The 22,725-nt window shown below is 35.4% G+C and overlaps 1 protein-coding gene across 3 annotated transcripts; it reads left to right on the forward strand.

Annotated features, from left to right (window-relative positions):
* Positions 1 to 1,315: 1,315 nt before the first annotated feature.
* LOC125255947 (legumain-like) lies at positions 1,316 to 19,510 on the forward strand. Of its 3 annotated transcripts, none has more exons than XM_048171550.1 (11): positions 1,316 to 1,476; positions 1,772 to 1,862; positions 1,986 to 2,083; positions 7,246 to 7,330; positions 7,446 to 7,513; positions 11,028 to 11,103; positions 12,927 to 12,989; positions 18,396 to 18,462; positions 18,607 to 18,725; positions 18,848 to 18,934; positions 19,058 to 19,510. In XM_048171550.1, exons 2-11 carry the CDS (start codon positions 1,797 to 1,799, stop codon positions 19,127 to 19,129), a joined length of 801 nt encoding a protein of 266 aa, XP_048027507.1. In that variant the 5' UTR covers positions 1,316 to 1,476; positions 1,772 to 1,796; the 3' UTR covers positions 19,130 to 19,510. The 3 variants fall into 3 exon arrangements, with proteins under 3 accessions (XP_048027507.1, XP_048027506.1, XP_048027508.1); XM_048171549.1 differs by having other exon boundaries at positions 1,321 to 1,476; positions 1,769 to 1,862; XM_048171551.1 differs by having other exon boundaries at positions 1,326 to 1,476; positions 1,788 to 1,862.
* The last annotated feature ends 3,215 nt before the right edge of the window (positions 19,511 to 22,725 follow it).

Here is a 22,725-nt window from a genome sequence, read left to right on the forward strand (position 1 = left end):
TATTCATTTCTTTAATTTCTTTTCAAAAAAATAAAAATAAAAATTCTTACTGACCCCAAACTTTTGAATGGTAGTGTATAATGCTACAGAAGCTTTGTATTTCAGATAAATGCTGTTCTTTTGAACTTTCTATTCATCAAGGAATCCTGAAAAAAAAAGTACACAACTGTTTTCAACATTGAAAATAATCATAAATGTTTCTTGAGCAGCAAATCAGCATATTAGAATGATTTCTGAAGGATCATGTGACACTGAAGACTGGAGTAATGATGCTGAAAATTCAGCTTTGATCACAGGAATAAATTACTTTGTCAAATATATTTAAATAGTACACAGTTATTTTAAATTGTAATAATATTTCACAATATTACTGTTTTTACAGTATTTTTAATTAAATAAATGTAGCCTTGGTGAAAATCTTAGTGGTTCCAAACTTTTGGACTGTACTGTGTGTATATATATATAATATACACACACACACAATACCTAAAACATTTATTTTGTATATTTTGAGAGTATTTCATCTGCACACATTTTTGCTGTACAGTTATTGCTATTCAGGATAAAATGGCAATAACTTTTCTAAACTTTTAGCACTAATTTTGCAACAGGTTTTACAAATATTTTAACATATTTTCAATTATGTTACAGGACAGTATCTTTTTTACGAACAAATAATTTAACTGCCTTTCATAATGCTTATTATTAATATCAAACCTTTTATTTACGTCTCTTCTGCTTCAGCTTAATATATTTGTCCATTTTTAATCTAGCTGATCTTAATGGTTAATCAATGAATAATTAGGTACATATATACAATTCCAGATTTAGATTCTATAAAACAGCTAAGTTATTTAAACTAAAAAAAATAAATAAATAACCAGGAAAAATAGTAAAACCTGCTCTTTTTAAACCTGTACAGTCAATCATGTTAAAGTAAATGAAAACTAAAAAGACTTAAAAGCTGAAAAGTATTCCGCTAAAATCTGTTAGAAAACAAAATGGAAAAATCTGAAATATATATATATATATATATATATATATATATATATATATATAATTTTTACGATCGATTACACACTGAAAGCAGTGCTCGAGGCACACTCATTGAAACCACTGACTCACAAGCATGATTAGAGACAAATGCTTAGACGTGATTTTTGAAATAACTCCTTTTCTCTAAACACTAACACAAAAGAACGGTAGTGTATATTCATAGATATATTGCGCTGATTCGGTTTTAGATGACGTGTGCAAATAAAGGGGAGTAGCTACTTTTTAACTGACAGTTAACTGACCTTAACTGAATTTAGAAATATTTCACAATATGAAATAGACCCTCCCATCAGCACGAACTCTCCACATGTAATTCTCAAATTACAGTAATAAACTGCCTATATAAAGACCGAGATCGTCCAACTAAAAGCACCAGAAATCGACTGGACGACACAGACGAACACCTGATACTCAACGCAGGTATGATGACTTATGATCCAGTCGACTACATCTATAATCTAAATCACTTTCAGCAGTTGTATTTCATTATGTAAATAGTTTGATTAAACTTTAAACATTTGTTGACCAGGTATTTTTAACTTTATGACAAGTGACTGACATTTCAGCACTTCATAAACAGAAAACAACTCTAAAGTAGAGTTTATAACAAATTACCTGCTAGTTTGTGTTGTTCTGGGGTTTCTTAAAGCACATTACAACTGTATGAAAACTTAAAATGTTATTATTTGCCTATTATTATTTTGAATTCCAGTAGATTTGTCTTTGAAAAGGCTCAAGAAATGTCTGGAAAAAAATGGGCTCTCCTTGTCGCCGGCTCAAAGGGCTGGGATTATTACAGACACCAGGTTTGTCCTTGCTCTTTGTTATTTTCATTAGCAATATTGTTTATAAATTCCTGTGCTGTACCACAGTTTGTATATGATAACAGTAACTGAACATGAAAATAATGTTTTTCATTTGTGTTTCAGGCCAATGTGTGCTGTGCATATCAGATCATTAAGAAACATGGAATTCCTGATAAGCAGATTGTGGTGATGATGTACGATGACATCGCTCAGAATCCAAAGTGAGTATTTCCTAAAGCTTTTGAGTATTGTGTTCTTTCATGCTGATCTCAATCTTCGGTGCTAATCGTACTGCTAATAATATCAATCCTAAATAATCTGTGAGAATAGAGATTATGATAATGGCTAATATGGTACAAGCCACTGAACCTACAGGAGATTCAAACATATAATATAAAAAAGAACTATTCAACTGATCAATCAAAACGTAACCTGATGTAAATATTTTTTAATGTTATGTTACATATAACCTGGTGAAAAAAAAATGTCTGATACAGTAGCATTTCTACAACTTTCCATAAGAGTAAAAAAAAAAAAAAAAAAAAAAGAGTGACCCATGCTGGCAAAATGAGAATGCACATGGGTCAATTTTGAGCTTAAAAAAAGTGAAAAATTTGAGGTTTTCACAAAAATGAGTTCATTATGCTCTCAAATAATTAATAATTTGTTACATTTTAAAGGGTTAGTTCACCCAAAAATTTATTTATTACTAGTCATTTATTACTCATGCCGTTCCACACCCATAAGACCTTCATTAATCTTCAGAACACAAATTAAGATATTTTTGTTGAAATCCGATGGCCTGCATAGCCAGCAATGACATTTCCTCTCTCAAGATCCATTAATGTACTAAAAACATATTTAAATCAGTTCATATGAGTACAGTGGTACAATATAAATATTATAAAGCCACGAGAATATTTTTGGTGCGCCAAAAAAACAAAATAACGACTTAAGCCCTATTCGGACGGGACTAGTTTTCCAAACGATGTTTGAGTAACAATTCTTATCAACCTACGTCTGTGATTTTATGTACGGATTCGGACGGGACTAACATCTCCGTGTTTATTACCGAGGTAGGAGTATCTGTGTTTTACATGTGGGCATTTCAGAAGATCACGTGTTCAGAATGCACTTTGAAATATAAAGTAAAACGTCCTAACACATTTAGTGTTTTGTAAACATTTTATAAAAATTGTAGTGTGAAAAAACTAAACATACATTTATCATGATGATTTAATAGAACTGGGTTCTTATACTGGAATAAAAAGTTTTAACTTATATAATTTACACGTTATGTAATTAAGTGCAGAAATGAAAGTAATCTTACCTGAAACTGATATTACAGTAGCCAGTCTTAACAGTTTACGTGATTTGGCTCTTCTTGTTGATTTATTTTATGTACCTGTAACTTAGTTCGTAAACGGGAAGGAGGCAGGAACCGCCGAACATTCAAACAAAACTTTAATACCAAAATAAACAAAGAACAAAACGAAAGTAATGCCGGCAGACCCTCGCGGACGTCTGCCGGCCACACAAACATAATAAAACATAAAATAAAGTCCAGGCCTGGTCCTCTCTCGTCCGTCACGGTCGTCGCTCCTCCTTTTATGCTCCCGGAGCTCCTCCGTGAGAGACTCAAGGCCGGTGCGCCTCCCAGGTGATGCTCGATCCTCACGGCTCTCGCCCGCCCTGGTCGCCACAGTACCAAACACATCTACATCCATTATCGGTGCACAAAAAGCAGAAACTTGCATACCGGCGCGATAGCGAGAGATTGTACGGTAGTTCACGTTGACCAAAACACACAAGAAAAAGCGTTTTGGAAAAATCACAGACATTCGCATTCGGACGGGATTAGATTTCTCTGAGGACCGCCGAGTTTGATGAAAAACAGTAGGTAATTTGCTCTGGAATTTTTACAGAGGTCGTGTGAGAAAAAGACAGACATGGCAGATTCGGACGGGATTAAAATCTCAAAGTACGTCTGTGAAACAGAAATTTCTCTAACGTCCCCCTGTGAAACTAGTCCCGTCCGAATAGGGCTTTACATAGTGATTTCAAAACACTGCTTCAGGAAGATTCGGAGCGTTATGAATCATGATTCACTGCTTCACAAAGCAGTGTTTTAAAATTGGCCATGAGGCTAATAAATTATATTATTTTCATTTTGCGGTGACCTAACCCTTTAAACATTGAGAATTATATTTGTAGGTTTCCTGAGAAGTGTACCTTTTTCTCTGTTCACTTCTGAACTACTGGTGCGAATGCTTGCCTCAGTTCAAGTTAAATCGTTGCGACATTCCAGCTTGGTCAATATTCATAGCAAAAAAGTCCAATCCAAGTGAGTCCAATGCAATGTGATTTTCAAAACCCATGTGATGTAAGCAAAATGATCGCGCTGACTGACACAAAGCACGTGCACAGACAGCGCGTGATCCCAATACACACTATACGCAGAACGAATGACAGTGTTTCAAAAAATCTTGCGCATTCACACAAACATAATCTGTTAGGTCTTAAGTGAACGTTTGGTTAACTATTGGGGGAAAACATGATGAGTAACATTATATAGATCTGGGGCCGTATTCACAAAACATTTTATCTTACCACTAAGAGTTCTCCTAAATAGCAGTAAAAATTCTTAGCTAAGAGTTTGTTAATGATTCTCTGTCAATGATTTAATCATAGAAATATTGTAGAATGAGGTACCATGTTGCCATATTCAAATAAAGATTTTAAAATAAAAATGTTGCCATTCAGTTAAAGATTTTAAAATGTAGGCTAAGTGTCAAAACATACATTAAATTAGTATATGTTAAGCTAATTGTCAGCCTCTTACATGTTTGTATCTTGAGAAATTGCAGAATTCAAGTGACAAATTATGTTTTATAAACAAAGTTTTGGAGGAGCACATTCAAACGGTCTTTCTAATCAGCTTGAGTGGAGGTATATACACAGACGACAGCCGACTCACATAGTTACCTCGACAGTTTTCTGCAACCCGTTCCTCACTCTCGGCTGGCTGGGGATATGAGGCGAACTCTGGAATTGGGCAAAATTCCAAGCTCGGAGCCCTCGATCCCCTTAGAAAGCATGCCACATATGATTATTATATATATCTTTTTTACGCTGTTTGATCATTTGTAAGCGTGAACTAGTGAAAACAACTGCCGTAGGCAATCAGGCATTGTTATTTATTTATTTATTAAAGATTTATTTTTGGTGTTTAATCATATATTCAAATATATAAATCAAAATGTATTGCATTTATGAAGAAAAGGCTCAGCACCCAAGGCTCTATCGCTATTGCCTCAATGGTGTTCAGTGTCTTTGGATAGATTGCTAAGGTGGATTGGCAACAACAATCATTTTAAGACTGTTTGTGATTGGTCTCAGTGGCCCCTGTTCATTACAGCAGGTCTTAGGCAATAGGGCAGGCGATTGCCTGGGGCCCCGCATTTTGAGAAAGAAAGAGAAACTCTTTAAAAAGGGCCTCATTGATTTATTTTGCCTGGGAGCCCCACTTAATGTAGTTCATCTCTGGGTCTTATGCTGCCTTCCCGTGCTATCGGAAATTGGATAATTCCAACTTCTGAAGTCGTGATTATGAGTTCATCGCATTCAAGTTTCAAAATGGGAGGGCGTTCATGTGTAATTTTTACCCAGGAAACGTTAATCCCAAGAGCACATGAAGGCAGTATAGGTCTGTCTCAATGTTAATCAAACAATAAAAAGAGGGAATTACTCTCTGCTCTTGATTGAACTGCTTTTGTAGTTTTAATGAATGGTTTATTTTTAATGAATACACTAAAGAAAAATATCTATACAAGAAAATAATAGGAGGAAAAGATGCAACATTGATAGGTACTTTGAAACCTTCAGAAAACTTTAACTCGATTTTCTCAAAATTGACTTTGCTGAATCTATTGACTTTAATGGGATGTAGCTCAGTTTTGTCCAACAAATCATACTGTACATCATTTTAAAGTTTTTTTTAATATAAAATGTGAAAATAAAAAAGATTTTTTGAAAATTTGCTCATTGCAACTCATTTTGCCAGCACAGATCTTATATTACTCTCTCAGTCATGTAGAAACACTATGAACAACTTTTTTAATTTAATGCCAATGCAATGTACTGTATAGGCATGTGACGGTGTCAAATTTTCATGTTGCGATTAATTGATGAAGCTTTTATCACGGTATACGGTATTATCACGATATTAAAATAAGTTGCAAAACCATTTTTGTCATAGTTTAACAGGTTTAAGAACTCTTTTTGTAATAAAACAAAAACAACTCTGACTGAAATTTTCAAACAGATTAAAATGCAAAAGAATTAGGCTATAAAGAACAACAGATAACACTTTACTCTAATGCATTAACTAAGATAGCTACATTTGTTACAGAAAGTGTTATTTTTTGTTAATGTTAGTTTAGAAACACAACTGATCGTTGTTAGTTTTATCTCATGTCCATTAAATAAGTTATTTTGATTTTAGTAATGTTATTAAATAGTAACTAAGAAATTAACATTAATTAATAATAATTAATACTTTATAAGTATTTTTATTGTCAGTTTAGTGATAATGAATTAACATGTTAACTAATGAAGCCGTATGTTTTCAAAGTTTTACTGAACAATAACAAATAATCAGAACATTTCTAATCATTAGGGCATGTTGTAGTCCAGATTAAAATATAAAAATGTTTAGGTTTGAAAATAAATATCCTTTTAAGTCTTTTTTAAGTATTCAGTATTTGGTGCTGTGATGAACAACACTGAGATTACAAAAAAATGAATGGCTGTTTGAAGCATTTTCAAAACTTCACTAGCGCAGTTACTTTGTTTGCACGGTTTCCGGGGTAACCGCTGCATTTCTGCTGCTCCATCAGCGCCCTCTGCTGTCAGAGAGTGAACGTGCACTTTCATTCAGCTCGTCTCCTTTACTGGTTCCGCCATGTGCTTCTCGTGCACGTTGGGATTGTTTACATCTGAGCGCGTGTCCTTTTGACGCAGAATACAGCGGTGTTGTGCATTTTATACGATTGATGGGTAAAGTATTCTTAATTGCCTTATAAAAAAATTAATAATTGGTAATAAATTATTATTTACGGTATTCTGAAGTGGCGACGATTACAATATCGTGCATATTCATTATCGCGATTTATCGCATTACCGAATATCGGCACAAGTCTAGTACTGTAATTGTCAGCTATTCCCTGTGTCCGAGTGGACTCTTTTGTTATTTCCTGTCTTCTGCCATGTTTTGTAGTAAAACTAATTCAAATTTCTGGAAATGTGTCATGACAGACTGTAAAAAGCATCTACTGATGGCACTGATTGTGTTCAACACGTTCCTCTTCTTCTCTGCTTGCAGAAACCCATATCCTGGAAACATTACCAGTGCAGTAACTGAACTGGGAGATGTGTATCCAGGAGTCCCAAAGGACTACACTGGAAAGGTTTGTAATGTTAAATATTGTTTTGATGTTTTTGTTTGTTTGTTTTTATTCTGAATCTGTGCACAATTATTACATATGACAACTGTGATCAACTATGACAATTATGATCTTACAGGATGTGAACCCAAAGAACTTCCTGACCGCTCTACAAGGAAAACCATCTTCAGAGAAAGTCATCGACAGGTTTGTTAATGAAGATGAAAACCTTCAACATTTTATTTAATTGCACCTGCAGCAGCAGAGCAGATCTATTCCGCCAAGACCAAACATTATTAACATCGTTAAATCCTTTATACCATGTCAAACACTGAAAATTGTTATGACAGAGCATACCGATTTAATAGTTTACTATGGTAAGTGTAGTAACTATGGGTGACAACGCATTATCACGATGGCGAGACTATTTTACGTCCAAACAAATAGTTATAATTAATCAAATACTTATGAAGGCGAACCATGGTTTTACTATAGTAAGAGTGTAGTAACTGTGGTTAATTTTCGTACGAGCAGTACTGCTTGGGTTGGTGCTCTTTTATTCCAGTGTTTGAAATAGTTGCATGAATGTGATAACTGCCTTAAAGGATTAGTCCACTTTTAAATAAACTTTTCCTGATAATTTACTCACCCCCATGTCATCCAAGATGTTCATGTCTTTCTTTCTTTAGTCAAAAAGAAATTAAAGGTGCCCTAGATTCAAAAATTGAATTTACCTCGGCATAGTTGAATAACAAGAGTTCAGTACATGGAAATGACATACAGTGAGTCTCAAACTCCATTGTTTCCTCCTTCTTATATAAATCTCATTTGTTTAAACGACCTCTGAAGAACAGGCCAATCTCAACATAACAGACTGTTACGTAACAGTCGGGATCATTAATATGTACGCCCCCAATATTTGCATAATGCCAGCCCATGTTTAAGGCATTACACAAGCCAGTATTAACGTCTGGATCTGTGCACAGATGAAGCATCAGACTAGGTAAGCAAGCAAGAGAAATAGCGAAAAATGGCAGATGGAGCAATAATAACTGACATGATCCATGATATCATGATATTTTTAGTGATATTTGTAAATTGTCTTTCTAAATGTTTCGTTAGCATGTTGCTAATGTACTGTTAAATGTGGTTAAAGTTACCATCGTTTCTTACTGTATTCACGGAGACAAGAGAGCCGTCGCTATTTTCATTTTTAAACACTTGCAGTCTGTATAATTCATAAACACAACTTCATTCTTTATAAATCTCTCCAACAGTGTAGCATTAGCCGCCATTAGGCAAGAGTGACATCTCCAACCCTAAATAAGTAAACTAGGTGAGTATATAATTCAGCAGCAAAAAGTATTCTAGCCTAATTCTTGGAAGAAAAAAAAAAGCTATGGAATGGCTTCAGATGACTTTGAATATAGTGCACGAAAACTTAATTGGTGCTAGTCTACTTATTTTGCTCTATGACTCCCACTTTTGCCATATAAAGGAGCGCAATTATCAGACGGTAATTTAAATATCGTGTCATATCCGTATTCATATTTTGCGACTGTGGCGGGACCAATTAGAATGTGGCGGGCCGCCACAGTCTAGTCAATGTATGGGAAACACTGATCCATGACCAGGATATAAAATGTGACATGATTTTAAAAGTGACCTATAACATCGACGATGCAATACACTTTAATTTATTTAGTGCTAATAAAATTATTAAAACTATTTGGAGAGAGAGATGTTTAATCTAACAAAATGTCAGTCTTCGTGTGATAGCAAAATATAACTAGGCCTAGACTACTTGTTCTGGCAGGTGTCAATGAACAGGCTGTAAAACTGTTGTCTAAGTTCACACTCATGAAAACTGAAGCTGATTATCTGATTATCTAACAGCAGTCAAGTTGTCATTGTTTGTGTCAAACAAGTTGTGAATTTGTTGTAACATTAAAACAGGAGATCATTATTCTGTGCTCACAGTGATGCTCAGAGCTCCAGTGTTTTCCTCTGTGGGTGAACGAGGATGATGGTGAACAATTCCAGGATATGCTTTTTTTTCATTGGTTGTTGCGTTAAATCTTACCCAGATACAATAGTGCTATTTTCTGATTGGCTATTGTGTAGCCTCTTTCTTTTTTTTTTGATTGGCTGATAAGTGGCAGGTTCAAGACGCACTTGATTCCTGCCCGGTTCCATAGAGAGAGCGGCGCGGCCAGATACATTTTGGGCGCTGCGGCATATTAAATATATGATAAATAGTTTTTCTGCGTGAGAAATACAATGTGTGGCGGGAGTGCGTGACAAAAGACCGAAATGAGTGACTGTCACGCTCAATGCGTGACACTTGAGAGCCCTGCACAGAGCATATAGCCTCAAATTCACTCAGAATAAAACGTTAACATCCAAATAAATACTTTACTCACATAATTCGAAGCATGCATACAGCATGCATGACGAACATCTTGTAAAGATCCATTTGAGGGTTATATTAGCTGTGTGAACTTTGTAAATGCGCTGTAACACAGTCGAGAGCTCGTTTGGCAGGGAGCACGCGATTTAAAGGGGCGGCGCCGAGTGTAAATCAGTGCATTGTTAATGATGCCCCAAAATAGGCAGTTAAAAAAATTTTTTTTTTTTAAAATCTATGGGGTATTTTGAGCTGAAACTTCACAGACACATTCAGGAGACACCTTAGATTTATATTAGATCTTGTGAAAAAGCATTCTTGGGCACCTTTAAAGTTTTTGATGAAAACATTCCAGGATTATTTTCCTTATAGTGGACTTCAATGGGCACCAAACAGTTGAAGGTCAAAATTAGTTTCACTGCAGCTTCAAATTGTTCTACACGATCCCAGATTAGGAATAAGGGTCTTATCTAGTGAAACTATTGCTCATTTTCTGAAAAAAATTGAAAATTCTATAAGTTTTAGCCATAAATGCTCATCTTGAACAAGCTCTCTTCTTCTTCTTCTCTATTAGAATTCTGGCAGTGTAGACACTGCTAAGTGTATTACTGCCCTCCTCAGGTCAAAGTTTGAACTAATTGTTATATACTATTGCACTAGCATATTGCATATAAAAATTAGTTTCAAAACTTTGACCTGTGGAGGGCAGTAATACACTTAGAAGTGTCTACACTGCCAGAATTCTAATAGAGGAGAAGAAGAAGAGAGCTTTTTCAAGATGAGCATTTATGGCTAAAACTTATGTAATTTTCTTTTTTTTTTTTTTTTTTCAGAATATGAGTGATGTTTTCACTAGATAAGACTCTTATTTCTTATCTGGGATCGTGTAGAACACGGGTGAGTAAATTATCAGGAAAAGTTTATTTAAATGTGGACTAATCCTTTAACAATGTTAAATATTTAAATAATCTTAAAGAATGACGCGATGACAGCGCAACTACTTTGAATATTAGGATTTTTGGTATATTTTTCATGTCATGACCGTCTCATATTAGCATTCAGTGCTCGAAGCCTCAGAAAGACTAGTATGTGAAGGACGCAGCTTCACTAAGTACTCCTGGTGAAAAATGTGTTTGTCATGATGCCCTAACAACTTTTACTGTTTGGATTTTTCGGATCTCCAGGATGCTGTGCTCATTTAAATAACGCTGTATGATCTTCTGCTGCTGTGCTTAGTCCTGTAATGGCTGCTTGCAGCTAAAGTGAGCTAAAATGAATAACCATTATTATTATTATTTTTATTTTTTAATGCAGTGGAAGCAATGACGAAATATTCATCTACATGTCCACTACAGGAGGTGATGGCAAATTTGACTTTCCTGAGCAGTCAGTAAGTATAAAAATCTGAATGATCAAATTGTAATAATGAACACGATGCTGCAAACCATGTAGTAAATATTTTATAATATGCTCAAAAGCAAGAACCCACTAATGTTATTGAAATAAGGCATCATACAGTATATCTGAATATGAAAACAGATGTCTATATTGTTAACTGATACAGTGGTATGCAAAAGTTTGGGAACCCCTTGCAGAATCTGTGAAAATGTGAATAATTTTAACAAAATAAGAGAGATCATACAAAATGCATGTTATTTTTATTATTGTCCTGAGTAAGATATTTTTACATAAAAGATGTTTACATATAATCCACAAGACAAAAAAGTAGCTGAATTTATTAAAATATCTCAGTTCAAAAGTTTGGGAACCCTTGATTCTTAAAGGTGCCGTAGAATGGAAAATTGAATTTACCTTGGCATAGTTGAATAACAAGAGTTCAGTACATGGAAAAGACATACATTGAGTTTCAAACTCCATTGTTTCCTCCTTCTTGTGTAAATCTCATTTGTTTAAAAGACCTCTGAAGAACAGGCGAATCTCAACATAACAGACTGTTACATAACAGTCGGGATCATTAATATGTACGCCCCCAATATTTGTATATGCCAGCCCATGTTCAAGGCATTACACAAGCCAGTATTAACGTCTGGATCTGTGCACAGCTGAATCATCAGACTAGGTAAGCAAGCAAGAACAATAGCGAAAAATGGCAGATGGAGCAATAATAACTGACATGATTACATGATATCATGATATTTTTAGTGATATTTGTAAATTGTCTTTCTAAATGTTTCGTTAGCATGTTGCTAATGTACTGTTAAATGTGGTTAAAGTTACCATCGTTTATTACTGTATTCACGGAGACAAGAGAGCCGTCGCTATTTTCATTTTTAAACACTTGCAGTCTGTATAATTCATAAACACAACTTCATTCTTTATAAATCTCTCCAACAATGTAGCATTAGCCGTTAGCCATGGAGCACTATTAGACTCATTCAGAATCAAATGTAAACATCCAAAAAAATACTTTACTCACATGATCCGAAGCATGCATGCAGCATGCATGACGAACATCTTGTAAAGATCCATTTGAGGGTTATATTAGCTGTGTGAACTTTGTTTATGCACTGTATTATAGTCGAGAGCTCGGGGGGGCAGGGAGCGCGATATTTAAAGGGCCGCGCACTGAATCGGTGTATAGTTAATGATGCCCCAAAATAGGCAGTTAAAAAAATTTATCAAAAAAAAATCTATGGGGTATTTTGAGCTGAAACTTCAGAGACACATTCAGGGGACACCTTAGACTTATATTACATCTTATGAAAGAACGTTCTAGGGCACCTTTAATACTGTGTGTGGTTTCCTGGATGGTCCACGACTGTTTTTGTGTTTTGTGATGGTTGTTCATGAGTCCCTTGTTTGTTCTGAGCAGTTCAACTGAGTTCTGTTCTTCAGAAAAATCCTCCAGCTCCTGCTGATTCTTCAGTTTTCAAGGATTTTTTGCATTTTTAAACCCTTTCCAGCAGTGACTGTATGATTTTAAGATCCACCTTTTCACACTGAGGACAATTGATGGACTCAAACACAACTATTAAAAAAGGTTCAAACATTCACTGATGCTCCAGAAGGAAACACGGTGCATTAAGAGTCGGGACTGAATTATTTTTGTTGTTGTTTGTCTTCGGTGACTGACAAAGTGAATCCTCTTAGAGATTTTCAAATTTGAGTTCTTGCAAGTATATATATGGATCAAGACACAATAATCTGACAACCTGCTTCTAGACCATTAATTTCTGTATGTTTTTATGACAGCTTCTTGCCGCTGACCTCATTGGAGCAGTCAACAGCATGCATAATGAGAAAAAATTCTCAAAGGTATGTACTGTTGACTTTACATAACTTTTCTCTATCTATTTTTAACAAACAGTCCACAAACAGTGGCATCACGAAAGTCAACTGAGTCAACTATATCTTGAAGATGCTATGCAGTTGCCGTGGTAGCGAGCAATACTTTCTGGTATCCACCGGTTTCCGCGGGGCGCTACTGTAAAAGAGAACGTGGGTACAACTTCCGGTGAGGCGGCGGAAGTAGCATAACAATGGTATTTAGTGTGCCAATTAGAGAAGAGGCTAACTGTTTTTTGGATCATTGTTTACTTTGCAAAGTTGCAAATCTTTATGAGAGATGTCGTTACGGCGCTCACTGACAACATCTCATCTACATTTATTAGTTAATAATATCACAATACAATAAACAGTTTTCGTGCCCTTAATTGCCCTTTACTTGACTGACCTTCCACAAAAGTGCTGCTGCATGACCTGACTAGGGATGGGCATTTTTCCAAAATATTGTATTCGAATATTTGGGCTCATAAAAAATGAATATTCGAATATTTGTTTATTTAAATGAGGTTAAACGAGAAAGACGTTATTGTTTTATATTCATCAATATTTTGTAATTATTTCTGAACAAGCTTACGATTAGGCAATATACACAACAAGCTTACATTATGTCTTAAGGTTTTCTTTTAGTTCAAAGCATTAACACTCTGAGGTCTAAAAACGCGCCGGCGCGTTTTGCAGGTTTTTTTTCACATTGCAGCAAAACAGACTTAAAATACTCTGTCATTTGTTGTCATAGAGACATAAGTAATACATCAATTGAACTATAGAATATCTCCTTTTATTTGTATACACTCAGAGTAAAAACAAAATGTTGTGCTTTTTGTAAAATAAAGAAAACTAACATGATGCGTGATCTCTCATCTCCCTCTGAACGAAGTCCAATCTGATAGTTCTCAGAAAATGAAGTGTAACTTAGTGAATACTAATCACAAAAAATTCATACTTATGTCTAACAAAACGTTGAAATGTCAGGTTTTAAATCGTGCAAGTAAAATCGAAAACAAACATTCTGTGTTTATGTAATCTGTATGAAAAGAGAGCCATGTCAGAAGTCCGTGATTCAGCTCATTACCCACTAATGCGGCCACGCCCACGGAGCCAGCGCTATTCAGACGCAAATTCAGAGACAACACATGCATTCATCATCTCAATCGTGTATTTATTGCCTTGAAATTGTTTATCTGGATGAAAAAGCCATGGTTAGCGATCTCTGGAAGACATGCAGTAAATTCCTGTTTGTTTTCTTCTATTGATAAGTTTTAAGTGAGTTTTTGTTTCTTTAGCGCCCTCCGGCTGTAGTATGAATTGGTAAACACCATTCATGGAATATCGTCTTCTTCTTAGGTGAATTTGTGGACTAAAATGCACAGAGCGCCCTCCGGCTGCAGTATGAATTGCAAACACCAGCGCTCATAGAGATAACAATGAATATTAAATAAAAAAATAACTCCTCTGTATAGAAAATTGACAAACATATGAGAATCCTATATTTCTCCAAATGTGCATGCTTTTAAACTAAAAGCCTATATTCAGACTCTTTGCATCACAGAAATACATTATATTTTAAAGTATAATATAAAACCATTATTTTATATTGTAATAACATTTTTCTGTATGTTTCATATACCATGATGGGCTTGAGACATCACAGAAGTTTTTTTTCACAGCCTACCTGACTGAAATGCCTCATTAATATGCAAGTCTTTTCAGGTCATTACTATTCAATTCTTTTGTCTTCACAGGTGAGAATGAGCCATTATTCATGGAGATTCACGCTCCTCGCATACCGTGTTCTTGGCAAAAAGTGTCTTACAAAAACTAAATCAGTATATTGTTATAAATGAAAGAGTAGTCAGCATAATTTTTACATAATTTTGAAGCAAAAACTCTAGTCTACAACCTTCAATACCCAAAAGTCTTGTGAACACAGATTTAATATACTTTTATTGGCCTTATATCAGTGACTTAAGTTTTTTGTTTTTTCAGTAACCACGCATAAACGTTATTCCTTCAAAAACACAAACATGTACATACATGTTCCTCACATATTATGGTAGCCTAGTTTGTGCTGAATACAGTGTAATGACACTTGTGTCATTAATATGTTTATGAACAACTGAAAAAAGCACAAATGTCAGGGCATGTCAAAACTTCTCCAGGCCCCAAATCAGCCTCAGACTCCAGAGGGTTAAACAATATGTGTAAACAGAAAATATTAAGAACAAAAGCATTTAATATCAAGCAGCGCGAGCGGGAAAAATACTAATAAAGCAGACAGCGCCAGTTATTGTACAAAACGTACATAATACACTCGAGTCAGTATATGGTTATCGTGTTTATATTGTTTCACATGTTCATGTTGAGAAAAACAATAATATCCACATGCTCGGGTCAGAAAACGAGCCGTGATGACAGACGTTGCAGAGACACAAAGATAATAATAGCCTACATAACTGTGTGCTAAGCTAAGTTTCTAACAGTAGCACTTTGTTTTCTGTTCGTAAATATATCTCCCTCGACGAAACTTAAAGGAAGCATGTGTCTCAAAATAATTTTGCTATCACATAAGTTATCATCTTAGCTCACTCGGGGATTACAGTTGCGCTTACCTGTCGTGAATGCAGTGATGGACAGCTGTCTTTCCTCACTCGACGGGTATTTAGATTTCATGTGCTTTCTCATTATGGTGTTGATATTATGATAACTCGGTTTCATTAATTAATTTGTAAGATCATTTTCATCTAAGTAATTCCAAACTTTGCGAGACAGACGACAACATTATGTGACGATCAAATGAAATAAACTTGTTAAACACGCTCCACAGCGCCACCCGGTGCATTTAGTTATAACTGCGAGTTTTAGTGCTTAGGATTTATCATGGATTCACTGCATTTACGGCCAGCAAAGCAACATAGTAAAATTCGAATAGTATTTTTATTTTTCGAATATTAATTACAGAACGAATATTCGAATATTCGACTATTTGTGCACATCCCTAATCCTGACCCTGCAATACATGAACAACCCGCTGTCTGTACTTCACCTGTCACTGATGCACCAAAGCCTTATGATGTTATATTGACTCCTAACGTATCGTGCGTTCCAGAGCCAGTCGCGTTTCCACTGTCATATATGCGATGCTAAAGGCTACTTATGTTAACCATTGTGATAAATACACACGTTTATGGAAAATATCAGAGACTGCTTGAGGAACAAAGACAATTCTTATATGATTATAATCGTGTATTTATTTGGTTTAATGTTTTATCTGTCTCTTCCCTGTGCCTGTTGATTCCTGACAAATGCATATCTTCACACACTCCGGTTAACTCGTATAACTCATAACTCCTGTTGTCTTCTCATGAGCTCCCTCTGTTGCTCTGGCTGAAAGGATCAGGATAGATAGACGGAGAGATCGCGCAAACGTCCTCGGATGGCAATCATCGCATAATTTAGAGGAAAATCAATAGAAAGGCTCAGAAAAGCGACGTAAACATAGGGTATGTTATCAATATATTTCTAAATGTTTAAGCCTTTGGATTTAAAAGCCTTAGTGGAGTTGTTTTGTGCGTTCTTGTGATCGCAAATAAATGGAAGCAGGCGCAACTGAATAGGCATGTGTTTTCTTTTTATGTCAATATAAATATCAGTTAGATTTAGCATGATTGATGTGCACTCCTGACATAAATTAATAAATTACTATTACTGTAACTTTTTTATTGTAAAACATTGTTCAAATATTGATGCTGGAATCTTAAAACTATAAGTAAAAAACAAACGTTCGCAAGTTTGGATCGTTAAATCTTGAATGACTGTCAACTGTTGAATGAATGAGTGTCACGTCCAGCTTGTTTACTTCGAACCGGAAGACGCTCCCACGTTTGACGCAAGGCCTCATGGGGCGTAGGAAACTTGTGGATAAGCAAATATTTTTTAATAAAAATTGTAGCGAGTAATAGGCAAACATTTCTTACTGTTACAAATTAAACAGTTACTTTGCAACAATGCAGTCATGTATTCTGCTGAACTAAAGCTTTAATCAGGATAAAACCGTATATAAAAAGCTAACAAACAGCAGTAGCATTTACAAATAACAGCGCATTTAAAAAGAGACACTACAAACAAAAAACCTACCATTCTAAAACATGCTATAAGAGCCGTGGTTGCACAGGTTCTGCTCGATCCTCTTCAATAATATTCTCTGGGTGTGATTCGAGCTCAAACTGATAAGGCAATTTTGAAGCCAGAGCACATGCAACTACCAGTAATGGTAAGGGCCGTGACGTTTTCGGGCAACGTGCACTAGGCGTTTAGCGAATCAAAACACACTGGGCCAGCTAACCAGGGGCACATTCAAGCTCAAACCGGTGCACGTTGTGCTACGGTTTTCGGGTTGAACAACATGTTTCCTGGAAACGGTGTGCAACATAAAAGTGCTATACTTATTTATATATTTTGCTATTGTATTTTGGAGTGACACTTTCATAAACTTTTCTATACTTCTCTGATTATATAATGGTAAATATCAATATATCATTGCACAACAACAGTGATCAGCAACAATGATAAGCCTAATACTCACAATAAAAATATTAAGGTCATATAGATCATAACACAATCTCGGAGGTAAGAAGTGGATTATCCTTCACCTGAAATGCGAGGCAAATGTTGGATCACAATAATTAGAAGTTTCCACAAATCCCTTCACTTGATTGGGATGTTCTCTTTTATTCTGGACGGCAAGGGCAGTGACTGTAAAATTGAGTGCATTTCGCAGTATTAAACACGTATTTATACCGACTTTATCAGGCTCTGAAAATTCTTCAAAAAGAACACAAAGAATGGCCTTCTCAGCTGCCACAGTTGCTACTCTTGCGTCATGAGAACAGGCCGTTCAGTGGACCACCGTTTCCGTTTAAAAAAAGTTTTGCAACATTTTGAGGGGGGTGAACACAGCCCAGTCTGCGTATTTCTGAGGGAGGGGCTTCATAGAACCAGAAGCTCAACAGAGCGTTTTTACGAGAAGGGACACAGCGGTGTAGAATAAAGGTAAATTATGTGAAAAATAAAGACTGCACCCCATAAACACAATCAAGCCCCTCGAAAAAAAACTCTTGATGGATAATTTATTAAAAATATCATTTAATAAAGCCCAATCTTTAATCTCAAAGGAAATTCAAACCTTGTGAATATTCTTCTTGCTTCTCCTCTTATTAGAGCAGGTCCATCTTACCCAACATTCACAGCTTCTACTGCAAACCTCTCAAAAGGGGCTTAACAAGCCTTTAATGATATAAAATTCTTGAAATATTGAGAATTGTTTGGTTGTATTTTTTAAATATCTTACTATTTCCTCAACATGTACATGTGTTGCAGATGGCGATATACATGGATTCGGATTATTCTGCAACAATGTTTAAAGACCTTTCCCAATATAACAACGGTAAGATGTTAGACGAACACTACAACTAATGGCCCTGCGTTATAAGTATCAAGAGCTGGGCTCATATACTTTGTGTTTACTTGAAAGTGTTGTGTCCATTAATCTTTTGTTGAAAAACTGATCTGATCTGAAACTATCATCCAGTCTATGCAGTGAGTTCATGTGACCAGACGAGCAAGAACATACCCAGTGATAAAGACTCATCCAGGGGCATCAGCCTCTCTGATGAATTCTCTTCTGCTCTGCTGAAGTTCATTAATACAGTATGTGTTTCCCATCAATGAACTTTAAACTGCATATATGGCCTTTGTAGTTTAATATTCTGATCTAATTATATTCACAAAGTAAACGTGACAAATGTGTGTATTTGCCTTTATTTTCACAGGCTGACTATAATTCAGCAACACTGAAAAATCTGTTTGACAATCTTTCCAAATCTGTCACAAGCAACGCCAGCCAGTTTGGAGACATGGTAATCAAGATTCAAATACACACTGCACCTTTAATATAACAGGATATGAACTTGTATAGATCTCTATTTAAAAGAATGTTGAACTTTTTTGTAAATGGGTTTCTGTTCACTGTTTTTCTTTAGGAAATCAGGGACTGTCAACTTTCTGTGTTCCTGGAGCAAAAGGCAGAACCTTCAAAAAAAGCATCCGTCTGAGGGGCTCATTAAAATGATACGAGCGTTCTGATGACCTTTTACACTAGTTTCTAGTTTCACTTTAACTTCTTGCTTTATGATTAGAATTAAATTGATTGTGACATTTGTGTTGAAGATTTGAAGAAGATTCTTGTGTTCACTGAGGCTGCATTTATTTGATCAAAAACTCTAATATTGTGAAATATTGCTCGAGTGAGTACATCATAAAAACGTAAAAATTCTGATATTTTTATTACCATTTCTGATCATTTTGTTTGACTCTTATTTTTAATCACTTGTAATTCTGTCCTCTGTAAATCATCTAATATTAGATGTGTTCTGTGTGTGAACTACTAACAACCAAAAAAAATAAAAAATCTGGGAATGGGGTTAAAAGTCCAATCATTGTATGTGTCCTTTTTTATTCATTGATTTGACAGCTTCTTTATTTCTACAGTGTCTTACGATGCATTTAGGGTCTCCGTTACGGCCCATTAACAGCTCGTTAAATAAAATAACATGTACGTACACATGTAAGAGCCACAGACACTGATTGTGAATTTTCAAGACAATAAATCGCCTTCATTTAATCATAATACAAAAAGGAATAAACAGACAATACACAGTAAAATCCCCCGAGTTAAATGAACTCTGCTCAGAGTACATATGGTCCTTCTCTAAATAGTGTTAAAGTAACAATGAAGCAGAGTTAAAGTTAATGAGATAATTAAGCAATTAATAAGGCTGTTCTTGTGTTTCTCTTTTCTTTAGTGATTCTGCTTGTTAACAGCAGGTGTTCATCACTAATGCACAATCATCACTTAATTAACTGCTTAATTATCTCATTTTAACACTATTTAGAGAGGGACCAAATGTATTCTGAGCAGAGTTGATTTAACTCTGGAGATTTTGCTGTGTACCTAATAATTCATAAATAATATTACAAATAAGATCAGACAAATGTTAACAAAATAAATTAACAGTAAGCAGGTAGGGAAACAGTGAAAAAAAACAAAGAACGCCTGCCTGGCTATTCTCACAAGTGGCTTCCAATAAAGCAAAAACAAGTGAGTCTTTCGGGCCTCTGCTTCCTTCACTATACTTACTACATTAATAAACAGTGACCTGTTTAATTAACTCCACTACCCGTTACTGCTAACATAAGATTAAGCAATAACCATTTAAAGAACAAATACCAAACCGAGCAACGAAAACACCAAGGATTCAAACTAAACTCTGCTTCCGCCAATCAAGAACTCCAAACCTCAACGCCATCTATGGGTCTTCAAAATAAATATAAATATACACAGCCACGTAACAGTCTCCATTTTAATCATCCTCACTGGAATTAAACTTGCCACTACAAGCAAAACCATGATCATTTAATTAGTGATTGTTGTCTGTGTGCTGAGCCACTGAGTGACATACATATAAAGCTGTGATTCTCAATCATTTTCATTATTCATTATCCAGGTCTCTTACAGTCCTTTGTTAATAATGACATTCATGGAAGAAACTTGAAAAGATAAAAGAATGGCTCATCTAAAGCATGTAGACTGCACCTTCAAACGTGCTCAATTAAAGTTTCACCCATTACAAGCAGGTGCATAAAAATCAGAACCAAAAGACATTTTCTTTTCTCTTCAACTCAGCAACAACATTAATTAAAAAAAAAGAAAAGCCACAAGCAGCAGTCATTGATGTCCAAGCACTGATGGCAAGTTGGTATTAAAGACGCAAATCACATTTTTTTAGTGCCCCCTATTGTGGGACAGATGTGTGTCTGTGTGCCTGAGATGATGAGCAAATGATTTATGCATTTGTTTTCACTTTATTTTGATGGTCCCTGGCTTTAACACATTCTACTGACTCCAAGTAATGTTACACTTGTCTACTAACTCTCATTAGAGTGTTAGTAGAGTGTTAGTAGAGTATTAGTAGAGTGTTAGTAGAGTATTAGTAGAGTGGTAGGGTCACTAGAGATGCACCGATCGATCGGCCAGGGATCGGAATCGGCCAATTTCCCTCATGATCGGCCCGAATCGGTGACCATTTTATAACTTTAATGGTAAGAATTGATCTGTATTAATATTTACAATAAAGACTACAGAAATTAAGGTAACCAATGTAAAATAACACTTGATGTCCATTGTGATGAACTGAATGTAAAACATACGACAATTGTCGTTGACGTTACGCAAAAACGTCAGTTTGGAGCCTGGGCATGTGCAGAAGGAATCGTCAAACTTATCAAACTTCCGCCCAGACGACTGCGTCATCATTGATGCATTTTTAATAGACTATATAAATTATAGACAATTTAAAATTCTACCTATAATTTGAGCGCTCAAATTTAAAATTTTATTATAAAATAGGCTATTCTGTTTCTAGAGCAATAATATTTTTTTGAAACAGCAAATTCAGTAGATAAACTCAATATAATGCCACTAGAAACAACTCTAAATCGTCAGAAACGGTCCTGCCATTTTAAATCAAGTTCAACTAACATTACAGGAGATCAATTGCTGTAATTAGAGTAGGCTATCATTAGTTTTGTCCAGTTAATTATTATTTTATACCCATAAAAATAATTAGTAACTGCCAGATAACGATCACCTGCTTTTCAAACTTATCACTTACGAAACGAACGCGGCACCAGTTTCGTTTTTTTTCCATAAGCTGAATAGGGAAGCGTAGGACATTCAGCGTAAGCGTTTTGAAGAATGCGGAAATGGGAAGTACGTTCAAGGTGATATTTTGTGTTTATAAAGCATAAAAAATCATCGTTGTTTTTTTTTTTTTTTAAATGACCAACCGTTTCGCTAGATAAGACTCTTATTCCTTGTCTGGTATCGTTTAAAGCCCTTTGAAGCTGCACTGAAACTGTAATTTGGACCTTCAACCTGTTGGTAGCCGTTGAAATCGGGTGTGTCTCATACGTTCTGAAAAGTGAAGCCACGGGCTCTTTCATCGCCCCCTGGAGGCTGGATGCAGTACAAGTCATAAACCCCGCCCTCTCAATGCAGTCGAATGAGACTTCAGTGAAAACTTAAAAATAAATTCTGCTTCAAATAAAACTTTCTGAAAGATGGTTTTGGTCATTTAGGGTAGTTGTTATCACGCTGATATATATTCAATTGTTCGTTTTTGTGATGATTTAGATTTTAACTAGCAATTTGATGCTATAAAAACGGGGTGTGTCGTCATGATTCGAAGTTGATTGACAGCTTGTCTGAGGACTGTTGGAGCTTCGAGGGGAGATTGAAGATGTATTGACTAGCTGTTAATTTTCGAATTCTTTGTTATTTAACACCAACAAAATGAGTTGTTCAGCAGTAAACTGTACTAACCGACCTACAGGATCTGACGGATCACTGAACTTTTTTTCTGTAACATTAAATGTGGGCGCTATAAGCTAATTAATAAATGTTATTAGTTAAGATAACACACCTAATGTTAACCATGTCGGGAAAAAGCAGGTGATCGTTATCTGGCAGTTATTATTTTTATGGGTATAAAATAATAATTAGCAGGACAAAACTAATGATAGCTTACTCTAATTACAGCAATCGATCTCCTGTAACGTTAATTGAACTTGATTTAAAATGGCAGGACCT

This window comes from Megalobrama amblycephala, linkage group LG20, assembly GCF_018812025.1.
Source record: "Megalobrama amblycephala isolate DHTTF-2021 linkage group LG20, ASM1881202v1, whole genome shotgun sequence".
Classification (NCBI taxonomy): Eukaryota; Metazoa; Chordata; class Actinopteri; order Cypriniformes; family Xenocyprididae; genus Megalobrama; species Megalobrama amblycephala.